Source organism: Aphelocoma coerulescens, chromosome 3, assembly GCF_041296385.1.
Source record: "Aphelocoma coerulescens isolate FSJ_1873_10779 chromosome 3, UR_Acoe_1.0, whole genome shotgun sequence".
Taxonomy (NCBI): Eukaryota; Metazoa; Chordata; class Aves; order Passeriformes; family Corvidae; genus Aphelocoma; species Aphelocoma coerulescens.
In genome coordinates this window covers 65958758-65975539 of record NC_091016.1, presented here as the reverse complement: position 1 = coordinate 65975539, position 16782 = coordinate 65958758, and the positions used below count along the sequence as shown (strand labels likewise).

The following is a 16782-nucleotide window of genomic DNA, read 5'->3' as shown; positions in this document are numbered from 1 at the left end:
TGTATTACCATAATATATTACTGGAGCATTTTCACACAGCACTTGCTGTTAGTTCACAGCTCTAGGAAACAAAACACTGAGAAAAATGTTCCAGGCAAGGGATTACTGTAGCATTGCAGAAAAGTCTGCAGGCTCTAATATTTTATTAATACTGTCAGGCATCCAGAATGTGAAAAGATGTACTTTTTTCTCAATACGAGGACAACTAATCTGCCTTTACTAGATGAATGAAGCCAAAACCATGTTATATGATACATTCGACATTCCAAAATATCTTAACAGGAACATATGTCAATATATAAGAACATATTCTAAAGGGCCTCTGGGGCCTTCTAAAAATTATCTTGGGGGATGCCAACCCTTTTGTCCATTTGCAATTAGACATCAATACAAGCATTTTGTACATACATTTATTAATTAACAACTTGGGTTTTATTGATTTCCAGCCTAAGATACAGCTGAACTAGCTTTTCATAGCCTAGCATCACACCTTTCCACAATTTATTTCCAAACGTCAGCTAATTTGCAGAGTATTTTTCACTTCAGTGAGCACTGAAATGTAAAGATTTATATGTTTAATTGCATACAATAATGTTGAGCATGCCAGTTGAGAAGGGTAAGTTGAAATGATCGGGAAATAAAAGTAAATAATATTTTGCATACATTAGTTTAGAACTAGGACTTGACACTTCATGATAACAGAATGAGAGGGCTTAAGTGTATAACATTGCATCTTATGTCTCCCAACCCATGAATGATACAAAATCCTAAACATTCACCTCTCCTATACTGGGGACTAATCTGTAATACTGAATAGACAATATAGATAATTTAAAGATGTGTTTTGCAATTTCTGAATGCAATCCTCTTTTGATAGAAACTTCCTGAAGGTATTACCTGAACATTTCCCTGAGTAAGCATTTGAAAAGAATAACATAAAAATATATCAAATATACTTTAAGTTCAACAACTGGTCATGTATCGCATCCTCTGCAACCAAGCAGGCTCCTTGATGGTAATGCAACACTTCCTGACTTAATTGTTCTGTAAGAAATATATGGTGCTCATTACTTTAAAATGAACTACTATTAAAGGAGCTGGAGCCACTGGAATGCTTCTGTTTACGAAAAATTTACTGCTTCCATGCTAACAGATTTCAGAGCAAGAATGCAGTAAAATCATCTGAAAAAAGAACACACAAAAAAAGACGATGAAACTAAACAAACCCTTTTGCTGCTAACAGGACTAAAGTATTACTAATGCATATGTTCTTACATCAAAGAAATGTGAATTATAAAGTATATGAGCTATTTATGCAATTCACGAAGTGCAAAATTGTGAGAAAATTATTGCTGGTAATGAAAGAGAGGCTGTAGCACAGCTCAACGGAAGTGTTGAAACAAATAAATAATTTTCTTTACATATTAAACAACAATCCTGTATTAAGTTCTGAAAATTGCTGTTATACTTTTGAGCTTGAATAAAAAGAGTCTTTAAGCCCAGTGTGCATACATCTACCTGCAGTTACTTTTCTCCATCTGTGAAAAAAATGATCTGGGAGGAAACCTAAGACTTACTTTTGGACCAGCTCTTCTTGAAATCCGAAACTACAATGGCACTGTTTTGATTCCTCTGTCAAGAAATTTCTAGAAAAACTACATTTGCATCCAGTTTTAAGCACTATGTAGAGTAAGATGCTTCTAGAGGAAGGCTCACTAAACCTGATTGCAACTGATCCTATATTGTAGAAACATTGAACTGTTAAGTTTGGAAAGGAGCTTTAAGATTAAGTCCAACTGTTAATCTTCCACCATCACCATATTATCATAATGAAGCTTTTAAATGACTCTTCTTGAAGAAATGTTGTCCTGTACTATAAAGTAAAACAGGAAAGTGAATTTCACAGAAATGTGTTGATGTTTAAGAATGAATTTATTTCAGAATGTATGATGAAAAGGCAGACAATAAAGGATTTTAAATGCATGACATCCAGCATATTAATTTGTCCCACTTAAAACTTAGAAACAAAACAACTGTCTTACCTGGCTGCAATAAGATCTAGAAGATGCTGCCACCTGTCATTGATCTTGCCAAGTTTGTACTCAATCTCTGACGCCTTACTCTCATGGCTGGCTTTAGCAAGTCTCTCTCCCATTTGCTGAAGCTGGATTTTGTTTTTCTGGGCTATAGCAATTTCCTCTTGATAATCCTAGACAGTAAAGAGCAATCAAAAGACAAGGTACTTATTCTAAATATACTCTACTCTGCACTTCTAAAGAAATGGTGCAAAAATATAAGTGAATGTTGTTTTTCCAGTTGATTGGTACAGTGGAGTGACCACCTCACGTATTTGATGGATAACAAAAACAACTAACAGAAGAATGAAAAAAACCACCCAACACAAACCAAAACACAATGCTTTCTATAAATATGTCTGCTATAGTTTAACTCATTACAGGCAATTCTGATTGGACACTTAATAAAGCACTCAGACGCCTCTGACTTTGCATTCACTTAATTTTCTGGCATTCTGGGAGGCCCTGTCTCAAGAAAGACAGGAAAAGGCAACGTAACAAGAGAACATAAACACCAAAACACATCAGGGTAAGGAAAAACCTTAATTTCAGCCCATTCACAAACAAGTAAACAGTTAAGTAAGAGTATGTAAGTGTACACTATACCTTTTTAAGTTTCTCAATCATTTCTTCTATGAGGATGTCACCATTTTGAGACACCTTGCTTTCCATTTGCGTCAGCCATTCACAGAGCTCCTTGTTCTTCTCACTGAAGACAGCCCACTCATTCAGTCTCTCACTAACTTGTTGTCGACGCAAGGAGACCTTAAACCATTTGCAAAGAGTAAATGAAACCGAAACAGTAAATATATTTAAAACATGCTTAAAACATTTTGTGCCTCAATGTGAGTTCCTCTAGCCTTGAAAAAGTGTTGCAACCACTTACTTGCCATTAAAACAAACTGGAGTTGTACAGCAAAAATTTGTGTGAATGTAAGTTCAGGGGTAAGCACTGATCTCAGATTTCCTGTCAGCTACATCCTATGCACAGAGAGAGGCACCCAAGCGTTAAGCTCAGCAGTCTGTCAATATCTGGTTTCATAATGTCTCTAACCCGAAATTTTCATTAGAAGATAAAACCAGTATTTTCTTACAATTCTTGCTCACTTACAACATTTTATAAAATATATTAGTTTATTTTTAGTCTAAGAGATTGAATTAGAAAGAAAATTAAAAATTCTTCACCAAAGCATTAAAAAAAAAAAAAAGATGCAGACATAGTACAGGCCAAAGTCCAAAAGTCTGTGTAATTTGTGCACAAGCACATGAATACAAACCTAAATCCAAGACACACTACTGTAGTTTGCAAAACTAATTTTTTACTTGAATACCAATATACTCATTTCATAAGACAACTGTCTCCTGTGGATAGGTACGACACCTCGAGAGATTCCGAAACACTGAGGTGTGCCTTGACAGGAAAGATTAGGCATGACACATCAAACAAGCAAATGCTGCAGTTAACACAGAAGGAAGGAAAACACTGATGTGTTTAAGAAACAGCTGTAACTGTGGTACCGTCTCAGAATGCAAACAGTAACATACCAAGATGGACACTGAAATGAAAATAGAGCACAGACTGAGCAGCAAAGTCATCTCTGCAGTTTCAGACACTGGTACAACTACTTACTTCCTCTCCACTGTGATCTGGGTTATTTCTGACTTTATATCACAATTTCAGCTGAAAAGGTGAAGATCTTTCACAAATGAAAGTGACATGCTTTTTAACTACTGTGTTAGGTTCAACAGGGGCATACATGTGATCTTGCATTTCCTGCTTGCGGTTCTGAACTTGATGACAGCTTTCCGGAAATAAGCAGCAGTTGAACAAAGGCTTGCACTAGGTTACATCCTGAAACACTCAGCATGCTCAAAACTAAGATAAAACTTCCTTACTTGGCTCCTTCTTCTACCATAAACATACATGCAGCACTGTATCATAATTTAGATGTATCTACATTGGTTCATTCAAATGCAACTAACTCATAACTTGATCTGTGCTGGTAACTGTGAAGCATTTTTCCTACTTTAGGGGTGTTTTTGAAACCTTCACAAATAGTTTACAAGAGGTAACTATTTCAAGTTAGCCCCATCATATCTGGACTGCAATCTCTACTGAACTACAGAAATGACATCATGATAATCTGAAAAGCTGGGTAAGGAAGACTCCACTGCCTGGAGTGCATATCAGAGGTCAGAAGCACACTAATATTAGTGTGATGTGCCTGAAAAAATTAAACAATACTACTCAGCTCATTTTGGAGGCAAGCAAGTTACCCTCAGACTAAAAGAAATGCAGACACCAAGGTCTGAAGAAGGCGAAGCTATCAGTAGAACTGAAGGTACAATCAAGCAATGTTGAGTGGGGAGGGGACATCCTTTCTAAGCACAGATCTTCCACCAAAGCAAAGTGTAACTGTATTATTTCTGTGTTTTTTTTCCCAGCCAGCCATGCCAAGTCCCACAGCTCACAGTGTGATTTTTTTTGTTGATTTTTCAAGGCTGTTTAAATATGACCTCACAGCCATTATAAAGTTCAAGAGATCTAGAAACACTAGCAGTAACTAAAGGAGTATTTCAGTGGACCTCACAGCCATTATAAAGTTCAAGAGATCTAGAAACACTAGCAGTAACTAAAGGAGTATTTCAGTGAATGTTTCTCCTGACTCAGAAAGAATTCACTTTTGAATTTAGGGATGTCTACATGGATCTTTTATAAAAGCTGCCACTTGGATTAAGTTTTTCTCCCAACACTTTTGTAGCCTGCATACTGCTCCCAACACTGCTCAGTGCTGTACTTGCCTGGTGGCACAGCTCCTCCCACTGCCTGTGCAGGAGTTCTATTCGCTCACTGAGGATTGAGATATCATCTGCGCTGATATATACAGACAGGGTCTCCTTCAGCAGGGAGAGGTGTGCAAGGTCATCTGTCCATCCTTCAACAGCATTCTCTAACTCCTTAAAAGAACACAAGGAAAAAGGACCAGTTTGCTAACAAATAATAATTTGAGTATGTTGATGAAACAGACAAGCGGTGTTACCCACTGATTTAATTAATATCTGAGCAGACCCACCATGTCAAGCAGACTGTTTCAGCCCCATTTCAAAGAAAAAGAAAACATCAACTCCAAATGTACCAATATTTTCAGACTTATGATGGTATTATCTCCCCAGTACAGAATGATACATGATAACAAGAAGTTGCAAACTAAGATACTACTCAACTCGCCAAAGTTCAAAGGTATCCGGGAAGTTCAAGTACTAGTTTGGACTTCTCTGTATTGCTAATATTTTCAAGTTGTAATCCACTTCTAAAATGCAAATAATATAGCCTAAAAGTGTTGTTTTAAATCCCCCGTGGTCACTTCAGCTCAAATAAAAAGCACTAAACAGGAAGTTTAGATACCATGAGTTTAAATTTGAGGTTAGAATTTCTGTAATAAAAACACCCAAATACACAGCCCTTCTACAGTATTCTTCAGACCCTGTTCTGGTACCACTTCCATCAGATCTACATTTACTCTGGAGGATTTGCATTATGGTGAGATCACTCTGGAATTATGGTGTCCATATGTTACATGGATAGTTTCTTGCCTGGTTTGCATAGTCAGTAATATGAAGCCAATTAACAACAGAAGAGGTTACTGCACAAAGGCAGGCAAAGAAGCGATGACAATCAACAGAGAAGAAGAGCTTTACCTTGCAATGAATCTGTTCTGCATGCAACTCGTCATGGTGATCTGGCAATGGCTGAGAAAGCTTTTTTTTGAATGATCGTAGCTTCTCCAGGGAGTCTCCTATGCCCTTTTCACATTTTTCCCAGTCCTGAAAGCAGAATGTTTATTAGACTTCAGTTCTGATCTGTCTTATACTTACATCAGTTGATTTGCCTAGAAATAACATGCCCTGAAATCTCCCTCTAAATAATACTCCAAGTCTCAGATCTTGAGTCCTGTGTAGAACTGTGTTGAATTTTTTGTGTGTAAGTCTCTGTTAGTAGAAATACACAAGGTCTTCTGTTATTAAAACACTGTCTAGACCCAACTCCATCCTTTCAGGAAAGTCTCTCCCTGACAAAATTAATTTTTCCACTTCCTTTCTTGAATGTCTGCACTACTATTCTTTGACAAGAGCTTCATTCAGGTGCATTAATTGCTGGGAAAAAAAGTGGGTGGGGAAACTGAAAATTTAGGGCAGACTGAAGTTTGTGTAGTATCTTCTTTAAATCAGGATTCTAGCAGCTACACCCTGCTTTAGTGCTTGTATACTTTCCAAAATTTTTTAATGTGTCCAATGCAATCAAACCATGTCAAGTGACAGTATGGTTTTACCTGTCTCACCTGCTTGTTAAAGACTTATATTAAGATAGAAGGATCATAATAATGATAAGCCAGTCAACCCAAAAAGAATGGCAGTTGTACGATACCAGAAAATACAGAACTTGCACTGAAACTTGCATTGTATTGAAACTAAGTCTTCTGTTTCAAGATATTCTCCTTCTACCACTGCCTTTGTACTTCTCTCCTTCCTCTTCTCCCAATCTATGCCAGTATTTCATGATCATCTTGATGAAGAACTACCCATATCAAACTATATGACTTTGCATGACAATAGTCTGGCATGTTCGTAACACTCTTCCCCTGCTCCAGCATGAGGTCCCTCCCATATGAAAGAATCCTTCATGAATTTCTTCATGAGTACTTTCTACAGGCTGCAGTTCTTCACAAACTGCTCTAGAGAGACTCCCTTCCATGGATTCCTTCCAGACCCCCAGGAACAGACTGCTCCAACAAGGGTCTGGCACGGGGTCAGAGGTTCTGCCAACAAAACTGCTCTAGTGTGGGCTTTCCATGGGGTCACAGCTTCCTTTGGGTATCCACTCGCTCTGGTCCTCCCACGGGCTGCAGATGAATCTCTGATTCCCTATGGATCTCCATGGGCTATGGGTGGATAACTGCTCCACTGTAGAGCTCTGTGTCTCTACCATGAGCTGCATGATAATCTCTGTTCTGGATGCTGGACCACCTCCTCCCCCTCCTTCACTGACCTTGGTGTCCGCAAAGTTGCTGCAGTCACACTGTCTCACTCCTCTCTCTGGATGCAATTGCTCCTGCACAGTAATTTTTTTTTTTTTTTTCATCTTCTTAATTCTGTTATCCCACCATCACAGTTGGGCTCAGCCTTGGTCAACAGTGGGTCCATCATGGAGCCAGCTAGCACTGGCTCCCTCAGACACAGGAGAAGCTTCTGGCAGCTTCTCACAGAAGTTATCCCTGCAGCTTCCCCCTAGAAACACTTTGCCACTCAAACCCAATTCAAATATGCATAAAAATTGAACAAAATTGTACAAAATAAAAGAAATTTTTGCTCTATTTTGAAAATAGGAGTGGTATGAATATATTTTATTGGCAGTATTCTGGAAATATAAGTTAAAATATATAAACTGATGGGCAAGCCTGTTGTGAAGTGTTACCACTCCCAGTTTCAGAGGTGGTGAAGGGAAATTGTTAATTCATGTACTGCATGTGCAGTTCCTGTATTTGTGTTTGTCCGTTGAGAATGCTTTCCTTCACCAGGGATCACAGTGAGAAAGCACAAACTTGCTGAAGAAGTACAGAAGAAATTGCACACTTACTTTTAGCAACAAAGCAAGCTGTTTCTTTTGTTGCTCCAGCTGAGTGCTAACTATCTTCCAGCGCTCCTGGATTTCAGTAAGCTCTGCCTGCAGGACTGCCTCAGCTCCACTGTCAGCAGAGAGCAGCAGTTGTTTCCCAGCTTCCACTGTGAGGATGTAACTCCCTTGCTGCCTTAAGAGAACTTTCTCTTTAAGCTGAAAATATTAATAGTTTTCTGTCAGCTTTGTCTTTTTAATTACAATTAGCAATTCAGTAATTCACTCTCAAGCCCACACTTTAATTGGTTGCATATCCTGTCTTAAGCATGAACTATGGCCCAAATGCTTTACCTTAACATTTTCACAATCATTTACTGCAGCAGACATTTATAAAATTTCTCAAAGGAGATAAAGACATCAAAGACTTCTTTCTCCCCACTAATGTCAATGTCTCAATTGCTCTTAAAGAGTTCCTCTCGAGCTGTTATGCTTATAAGGGTTATTATCATTATATCCATCTTCCAGCTAAAAAGCTTGAAGACACCAAGCTGCTCACTAGATACCATTAACCTCACATGAAGATGGACACTCAAGGAATCCTTGTTATCTAGTATACATTCCTCAAACAGGTCATCACTATCTTTTCAAGACCGTTTCAGTGTGACACTGGCTGAAAGCAAAAACAGAAGCAAACATGGCTTGAGAGGAGGGCCCAGTAAGTTCTCTATCTCATGTTCTTTATGAACTCCAACTTTGCTTCCATCATGCTACTCCTTCTGATGTTACACCAGTTCCAAAGAAGAACTGGCAGAGCAGACAGGCTGAATCTAAGACATTTTAAAGAATGTTGTAAATGGTGAAGACTGTAAAAAAGGCAGGGATTTTTTCCTTTTTCTTCAAACACACTGGGCATACCTGCACTTCATCCAGCAGCACTCTTGCTTGCTGCAGTGGGATAGGAACACTACCCAGTTCAGTCACTGGCTGACAGGACATCTCCAGCAGCCACTTGCGCAGCTTATCCGCCATCTCCCTGTAGCGCTGCCACTGTTGAATCCGGCTGTCAATGATCCCCCTCATCTGCTGTGCCCGGCGAATTACTCCTTGCCACTGATTACTCAGAAGAGTCAGATTCAGATTAAATTCATCCCTATTACAAACAGATTAATAAAAATACATAGTAACCTTCATACTTTGATATATTTACTTAATGAAATAATCTGAAGGGAAAAGGCACACAGAAAAGGTGTCTGTCTGTCAGTTAAAAAACACTAAGAGAAAAGCACTGAAATCTCATGAAGGCTGACTGAGGCTAAGAACTTCACACTTCAAGTACTGGGAAAATTAAAGGGATCCAATAATTGAGACTGTAAAACCCCAAACCTTTAATGTACAAGACTCTTCTACCATCTTCCCAGAAATACACAAAGAAAACCCACAGGTTTTGCCAGTTTGGATTAGTCAAATTCACAGTAAATCATGGAGATTTCACAATTCACCCCCAGATTTACTACTGAGTTCAAAGCAGGCGTAAGATACACATAGCATTAATAAAATTCTCATATTCCAATAAACAGTTCATCTTAGTACCATGATAACCTTAGCAAAGTCAATGTATATGCACAAGTGTGAAACCATCGGTGTTCCACTGATTTACACTCATTTGACCACAAGCGTTTAAAATAAAATCCTAAGCAACAATGAATTCCTACTCCATCACATTAAGGCTGCAGGTGTTCTTAAATGGCAGCAGGGAATCCTCATGGTAGAGGCAAATCCCCAGGTGGCATAAATCAAGTGAAACCCACTAAATGTGTCAGTGCAGGCTCCTTTGGTGAAAGCAACATTTTGAAAATACATTGAAACAGATATATATGTAGCGTGCTTAATACTCCAAGACAAATCTTTGTCAGAGAAGCAGCCTCAGAAGGTTTTCGTATTCCCAAGCGCATTCACATACCCCATAGCATTCTAACGAGCACTGTCTTAAGATCTGGCTAATTAACAGCTTAACCACAGCAGTAGTAACTTCCACTTCAGAAGAGCATGATCTGAACACTGCCATCTGCTACCTCCTCTGTTAGGAAGTCTCCCACTAGCCTAAGTATTACTTCACATAACCAGCAGCAGCAACAATACAGCAATGTCTACCTGTCATCCACCTGTCCTTGTTCTAGGAGGTGCTGCCCGTCAGAGATAATTGAATGCAAAATCTGCTGGCGGCTGAACATCTCTGCCTGGAATAGCTGTTGTACAGGAGACAAGGATGTTAAAACAAGATCTTACATTTTAGTTCTGTCTGTATGTACTGATAAAAATGAATTTTCATATATTTAATCTCATGTCAGATTAATTCAATGGGAGTTTTGTCATGACCTTAGTAGAAACATATTGAAAACATTCATTTTAGAGTTACTTGCTGCTTCTAGTAATTAATATTAGCTCCTCAACACCAATATTATAAAGATAAATTATATCAACAGGAGCTAGGTTTTATGTTTCTGAGTACAGTTTTGTTATTGACATCATAATTTACAATATAATTTACAACAAAATCCAGATAAGGTGTTTTTCGCTCGTACAGAAAGGGCACTTTTTATTTTCTGACCCGTTTAAGGATTTTGTAATCTTTTGCCTTGTTACACAGACCGTGTGGGAGTGTTATATAAACTTTTAATACACTTTTACATTGCCAATAGAACTTTAAAAGAAATAGACTAAAAATTTTCTATAAAAGAAATGTAGAGGAGCTAGAAATCATTTTTCCACTTCTTCTATGTTTTCATATTCATTTTCCTCATAAATAATAATAGCATAATAAACTTCCACAATATTTTTAAAACCCTCTTATTACTTAAATGTAACTTAAGGACAAAAAATTACCTAATTACTACTTAAGCAAACATAACTCAAATGTATATACTAATTAAATTTATTTTTAAAAACATCTTTTCTTTTATTAATGGACTATGTCTCTACGTAAGGCTCTTCAGGAATATTTTTATGTTCATGAAGGTGCACTCAGGCACACACTGGACCCACTCTGTGTTCAAAAGGTTTACAGAGAGATTAGAAGAAAAAGTAAACTGGTATGAAGCTTGGCATTCTTTTTCTTTAGTTAGTGATGGTATTTGCAGTTGATAGAAGTTCACCCTTGCCTGAACTAAGAGGCACTATTCTCCAAGTCTAGACCACTCTTGCTATATGGCCTCCCGCCAGCTCAAATCGTGATAGTAACAGTCCCTGCATCTGCACCTGCCAGCAAAACTCCCACTGGCACCTGCACACTTAAACCTCTCAAGCACATTGCATGTAGTTTAGGACTTCTAGACGATGCAGTAATTTTTCAAAATGAGATTTTGCCTCTGAATCACTGAGTTAACTCTGAAAATTCTACTCAGGTCATTAAGTTTCCCATAGAAAAAAAGAATGTTGTCTGATTTCTTCACAGAAATATTTGATACTGTTCTTTGAATACTCTGGCACTTACATTGACTGAGCCTGAATCAGAAGGAAACAGAACACTATTATTATCACATGAACAAAGCCATAAGTGTGGCACTGAGAATTTCAGAAAGCTGAGCAAAAAGGCAGAAATTTTACTTTCACATCTATTTTTGTCAAGTTAGGGGACATGAGCCACAGAAGGCAACAGCATCTACCAGCACTTTTGAAAGATTGAGACTAAAGAACACTAGTTGCAACTGGTTAAACAACTCCCCCTGCCCAAAGACCCAACCATCCCCCTCCCCTAAAAACCCCCTCAAAAACCTGAAAAAAACCCAAAAATAAAAACCAGCAAAACCAATTCCTCCAAAAGGGAAAATTTTAATACTTTTTTAGGAGGACAGATGAAATAAAAGCTTATGGAGCACAAGGAACTCTGCTTAGAGCAGATGTATTCAAACCCTATACAAAAGTAGAGATATTTTGGTCACCATCCACTTCCTTTCCATATTTACACTCTGTACATAAGAGGGATACCCCATTACCTGGAACTACTTGTCACCCGAATTTATTCTCATATGTAGATCACCATGAATCACAGAAATAGGTATTCAAAGGAGGAGGAAGGGAGGGCAAGCATTGAAATGGACAACACCAGCACACAGTAAAAAATTCGGTAATTGAGTTGGCAAGGAACTTCCTTCCCCTTCCCCTGCCAGCACTTTTTCAAACACTTGTCTCAGTGAATTCCCACTGCATGGGAGTCCCAAGCACTGTGCCATGTACTGGAGAACCATGCAAGAGTGATTATGAGATTGTCTTGGCAGACTGATGCAGATGTCAGTGTTAGCACATGATGTCTGTAGCTATCACCTCCACCTTGTAAACTTCACCTGGAAGATATTTCTAAATAAGGCCACTGAGGTGGTTGGGGTCTTCTTTGGGTAAAAACCAGCAAAAGCTATGAGTCACTGGAAAGGCAATAACAGAGCTGGAAGCATTTCAATATCCATTCTGGGAATTCAGGTGGAAACAGAACATTTTCTCATTATTTTCAAAAATACAAAGCAAAACAATGTGGAAATGCACCTCAAGAAGTTGAGATTTGACCCTTTCAGCCACAAGGAGTGGAAAGAAAAATTTTTGTGACTATCAGGAAGCACTGAAAAGGACACTTTGTAATGAATACATTTTGATTATAAAAAAAGACAAAAATAAGACTTAAAAAAAAAATCAGGTTTCTTTTTTTAGGATGAACTGCAGTATTTAGAAGACCAGGTATTAATTATCTTATTCTGAGATGACTTCACAGTTGCAAAAAAAGGGCTTAAACAGAGTTTCCAAGTAACATTCCTCTGCTCAGATCAAGGTTTCAGGAGAGAATTAAGCTGAGATCTCAAGAGAAACAAATGCAAGAAGATTGCCCTAACTCCCTTAAAAAAATTATAGCTATGACTAGACACAACAACAATAGGAAATTATCCACTTAGTAAAAATTTCTGGACATTCAAATCTCAAAGACCTGAGATGTTTAAACTTACAAAGAGACTGTCCAGTTAATGCTGGTAGTAATGAAAGGAAATTAAATGGATGACATTTGTGAAAGCAAAGGCAGTTAGATGCTAAAGCAAACGTATGCTAAAAATGGTTGTGAATTACTTTTTGCTATCAGACATTCATTCAAACACTATGCTGTGAGATATAAGGCAAGAGAAGGGGAAGGACATAACTCTTCCTGTAATCTGGCCTGAGTCTAGGGGAAGGTCAGCTGAAAAAGCTGTGGGAACTGAAACTACTGCGGCCACATGGGAGCTCTGGTATGAAAATTGACTTCTTTTACTTGATCTTTACCAGGATTCTTGGCAGTAACAATATGGGTGGAGAAAAAATGTGCACCACTTGACTTCACAGAAGAATCATAAACTCTGAATCTAGTACTAGTAAAAACTCTGAATCAGTTTTTCCCTGCAGCAAAAGCTGTGCTAGTTCTTGATTTTTTACAAACAGACAAATGACTCCAGCATGCAGCAAAGACCAATTCAGTTTGTTCTCCAAGGAAATGTTATCAAATGGAGGTGCTATGGTGAGTTATATAACATGGTAATTGACAGAAAACTCTTAACGTGTTCTTCAAATGCTATATGCATTGATAATTTAGTAACAAATAAACAAAATCAGAATAGATATTTTCTCCAGTTATGACTGAAGGCAAAGAGCCAAATGGCATGAGAATTGTTAGGTATTTACAGGAGCTTTGGTTTCCTTGGTACAAACCAGATTGAAGTAGGCTAAATGTAGGGGACGCACTCATAGGCATAGTGAGGCATTATGCACAAACACAGACACTCACATCCTCCTCCATGCTGGCTATTGTTGACACATTTGCATGCTTCTGTTTTTAACAGAAGGTGCACACCAATACAATTCAAGGCATGCTACCGTATCATTCAAAAAAAGAATGTGCATTCCTTCTATGTATAAATAGTATGTGTTTTAGCTAGGTATAAATATACATCATTACTTGCCTCGTGTTCCCTCTGTTGCTCTAAAAGCCTTTGGTAGTTTCCTGAAACCTCTACTGCCAACTTCTGCTCAGTCTGAACTAATAAATCCATCCAAGTTCCACATTTCTCCAAGAAGGTCTGCTGCTGCAGCAGGAAAGACTGCAGCTTACTGAAAGAAAGGAAGAAAGATGGATTCAGGTAACTCCAAATCAGATGGTAACACCTTTCCCACTTAGCTGCCTCATTCAGTTTATTTAGCCAATACTTGGAAAAGAAGCAGTCCTACTCGTTTCAAATTACGGTAATTTGTGGCAAAACCTACTTCTCAGCTCAATGGCTTTGCTCTTTACTTTTAAGTACACCAAAAAAAAAGGAACTTTGGTTAACAAAATATCTGAAACATTTCTATATTCTGCAAAAGGTATACTTTCTAACTTGTAATTGAAGAAAACTGTATAACAATCTTTATTTATCCCCACCTGAATCTCTCTGTAGTCTGAGATGAGATCAGAGACCAATGTCTGTTCAGGTTCTGCATCCTTTTGATTTCTTTATCATTCAGAGGAAGCCTGTAACCCAGCTCATTAAGACGGTCCAAATCTGGGGCCATGCTGCTGAACTTCAGCATTTGACTCTGCAACAAACAGTAAAAGTGATAACTGGGAAGTTCAGGAATTACATTATTATTGACTTCAAAATTATGAACTAACACTCACTTAAATTTAGAATGGCCTTGGTTGCCACCAAGTGGTCAGCAATCTCTATGCCAGGAAAAAATTGCATTTCCAGTTTTCATCTTCTGGTTCCAGACCAGGAGAAGTTCATGTTTAAATGTGCGCAGAGAAGTACACTCAAATTGCACTGAAGTGTTTTGCTGAATGGGGGATTTACAGTTCAGAGCTGCAGAAGTAGGCTGGTGTTTGAAGCCATACATTTTTACTGTCAAAATAAATGAGCTTTATTCCTTGCTCCTTAGCCTGAATTCTAGGCTGGAAAATTCCCACTGAAATTATTCAACTTTTTATTTCTAGGTTTTTGTTTTGCAGTACAGAAATACTCAATTCACTACCTAAGGAAAATGCTCTGCTTTTTATCGTGTCTAAAGTGGAATTCTGTCTATAGATAATCTTGATTGAAAAAGAATGGAAGATTAAAATGACAAAAACAGCCTACATGATAAAGTTCAGCAACTTCTTGTCATGGCCACTGAAAGAAGGAGAGGGAAAAAAGAAGCCCCACAAAAAGAAGTGTGTGAGACCTCAAATGGAGATGACATAGTACAAAGTATGAATGATTCTTCAGTATATCAAGATACCGAAAATGTATGAATTACTTCATACCTAAATGAGATACCACTGAGACAGGAATTGAATAAATTCAAAAAAGTTGTGAGAAAACAAGATGAAGGAAATCTCCAAAAACTGTTGAAGTTTCCATTCCCACTTTTATCTGTTTTTAATTTTATCCTGAGAAGTTTTACTGTTCTTTTCATCTTTACTCAGGGCAACGTAACAATCATTCCTTGTCTGCCATCAAACTTCCAAGTTCTCAGTCTTACACTTTTCATGAGTGATAGTCCTTTACCACATATAGAATGCATGTGTGGTATCTGTGATACCCTGTACTACAAATAACCAGGCCAACAGAGGAAAAACCCCAACACTTCCTGTGTTTATTAGTCACCTTGAGTTGCTCCATTCTACTCTGTATTGCCGAGACATCAGATGAGTGAGTGGGATCCTGTTCTTTCAATGTTTCTTCTGCTTCTGTTATCCAGGTCTCAAGGACTTCCAGGCTCTTGGCAAAGGTTTGATAGTCCAGGGCTCCAGCCTTGAATACAAAAGGATACAGTTTTGGTTTTGCAGCCTCCTTACTGACATTACACTCCTGGTTATTCTCATTATAGATTTGCTAACAGTTGAATTGGCTAGTAGCAATTGTAACTGCTGCTTTGCTTGCAGACTGTGGAATAAGTTTGATTTTTTTTTTAGGTTAGAAGAGGATTTTTGATCATAGGAAAGGCAACATTTCAGCAAAGTGCATATCTCCTTATAACCTTTTCTAACTTTCTTTTATGAAAGTAACTCCCCTGTTTAACTTACTGCCAGCAGAGATGACTAGTCACTCTATTGCAATTCTAAATTAAGAACTTTTGTTTTGTCTTCTCACAGCACAGTGATACTATAAGCACATCTCAGACACTTCTGGATTTCTTGGGTAAATCCTCTTTTCTCTCAAACAGAAGCTGCTACCTTTGTGGCTTTTCCAACCAAATAGTTTCCTATGGAATACATCCTTCCACTCCGTTTTTGCTCTTTAGTCCCTGGTGACACAAACAATTTGGCAACCTCTACTAAACAGGCTTTGACACAAATGGTAGGTGTCAGTTTGGTCACTGACACTAATAGGAACCACAAAAATCAATTCCACATAATATTCCGAATCTCTCATTTCTTTTACTGTTAAAGAAATAGGTGGGAAAAGTGGCTGTCTTCAGGGGAGCAGTAGCTATGGATACAGTTGTTAACACTACTGTTGTGTGCAGAACGCCTGGCCGCCCCGGCATTCCAGACAGACATTTTCCTGCATGAGGTTTGGTATCCTCTTCCCAGAATTTGGACCTTCTTCCAAAGTCTCTTTGCTGGACTTCAGCGTATTTTCTACTCTCAGCTTTGGCTTCCAGGGAAGTCTAGGAAAGGCTGATGAACAGGTAACACTACCCTCTTTTCCCAGGCAGATTTAGCTAATTTGTATCTTTTCAGGTACCACAGGACAATGACATTTGAGGACTGTAAACACTGTCTGCATACCTGAAGTGCAGCCTGTTGCTTGCGGAGAGCCTGCTCTAGGCTTGACAGATTCTGGTTCAGAGAGAGATGATCAGACTGTATGGCTGCTGCTGCTGAAGCCTCCACCTGGCTTTTTAGCTCCTCCCCCAGTTCTTGAAGAATAACCAGTGACTCCTGGGCTGTTTTCAAATCTCTGAGTACATCCTGTGGCAACACATTGAATAAGGACATGAATAGCTAACCTGACACTCTGATTTAATCCCCTGATTTAAAGGAAGAATGAAATGACTGAACTCAAGCACTGTAAGGAAAACTTCTATTTACTACTGCATTTCAATATCAAAGTTTCCAGT

The 16782-nt window shown here is 38.3% G+C and overlaps 1 protein-coding gene across 2 annotated transcripts in view; it reads right to left on the bottom strand.

Moving 5' to 3' along the window:
- SYNE1 (spectrin repeat containing nuclear envelope protein 1) overlaps positions 1-16782 on the bottom strand; it is a 285161-nt gene that overhangs the window by 34886 nt on the left and 233493 nt on the right. For both annotated transcript variants that reach the window (XM_069010651.1, XM_069010650.1), the window contains 11 exons: positions 16451-16633; positions 15324-15470; positions 14120-14274; positions 13662-13809; positions 9841-9935; positions 8605-8839; positions 7711-7905; positions 5775-5900; positions 4878-5033; positions 2682-2840; positions 2043-2209 (listed from right to left, as the gene is read on the bottom strand). In XM_069010651.1, the coding sequence (XP_068866752.1) occupies positions 2043-2209; positions 2682-2840; positions 4878-5033; positions 5775-5900; positions 7711-7905; positions 8605-8839; positions 9841-9935; positions 13662-13809; positions 14120-14274; positions 15324-15470; positions 16451-16633 (1766 nt within the window). The remainder of the gene's footprint in view (positions 1-2042; positions 2210-2681; positions 2841-4877; positions 5034-5774; positions 5901-7710; positions 7906-8604; positions 8840-9840; positions 9936-13661; positions 13810-14119; positions 14275-15323; positions 15471-16450; positions 16634-16782) is intronic.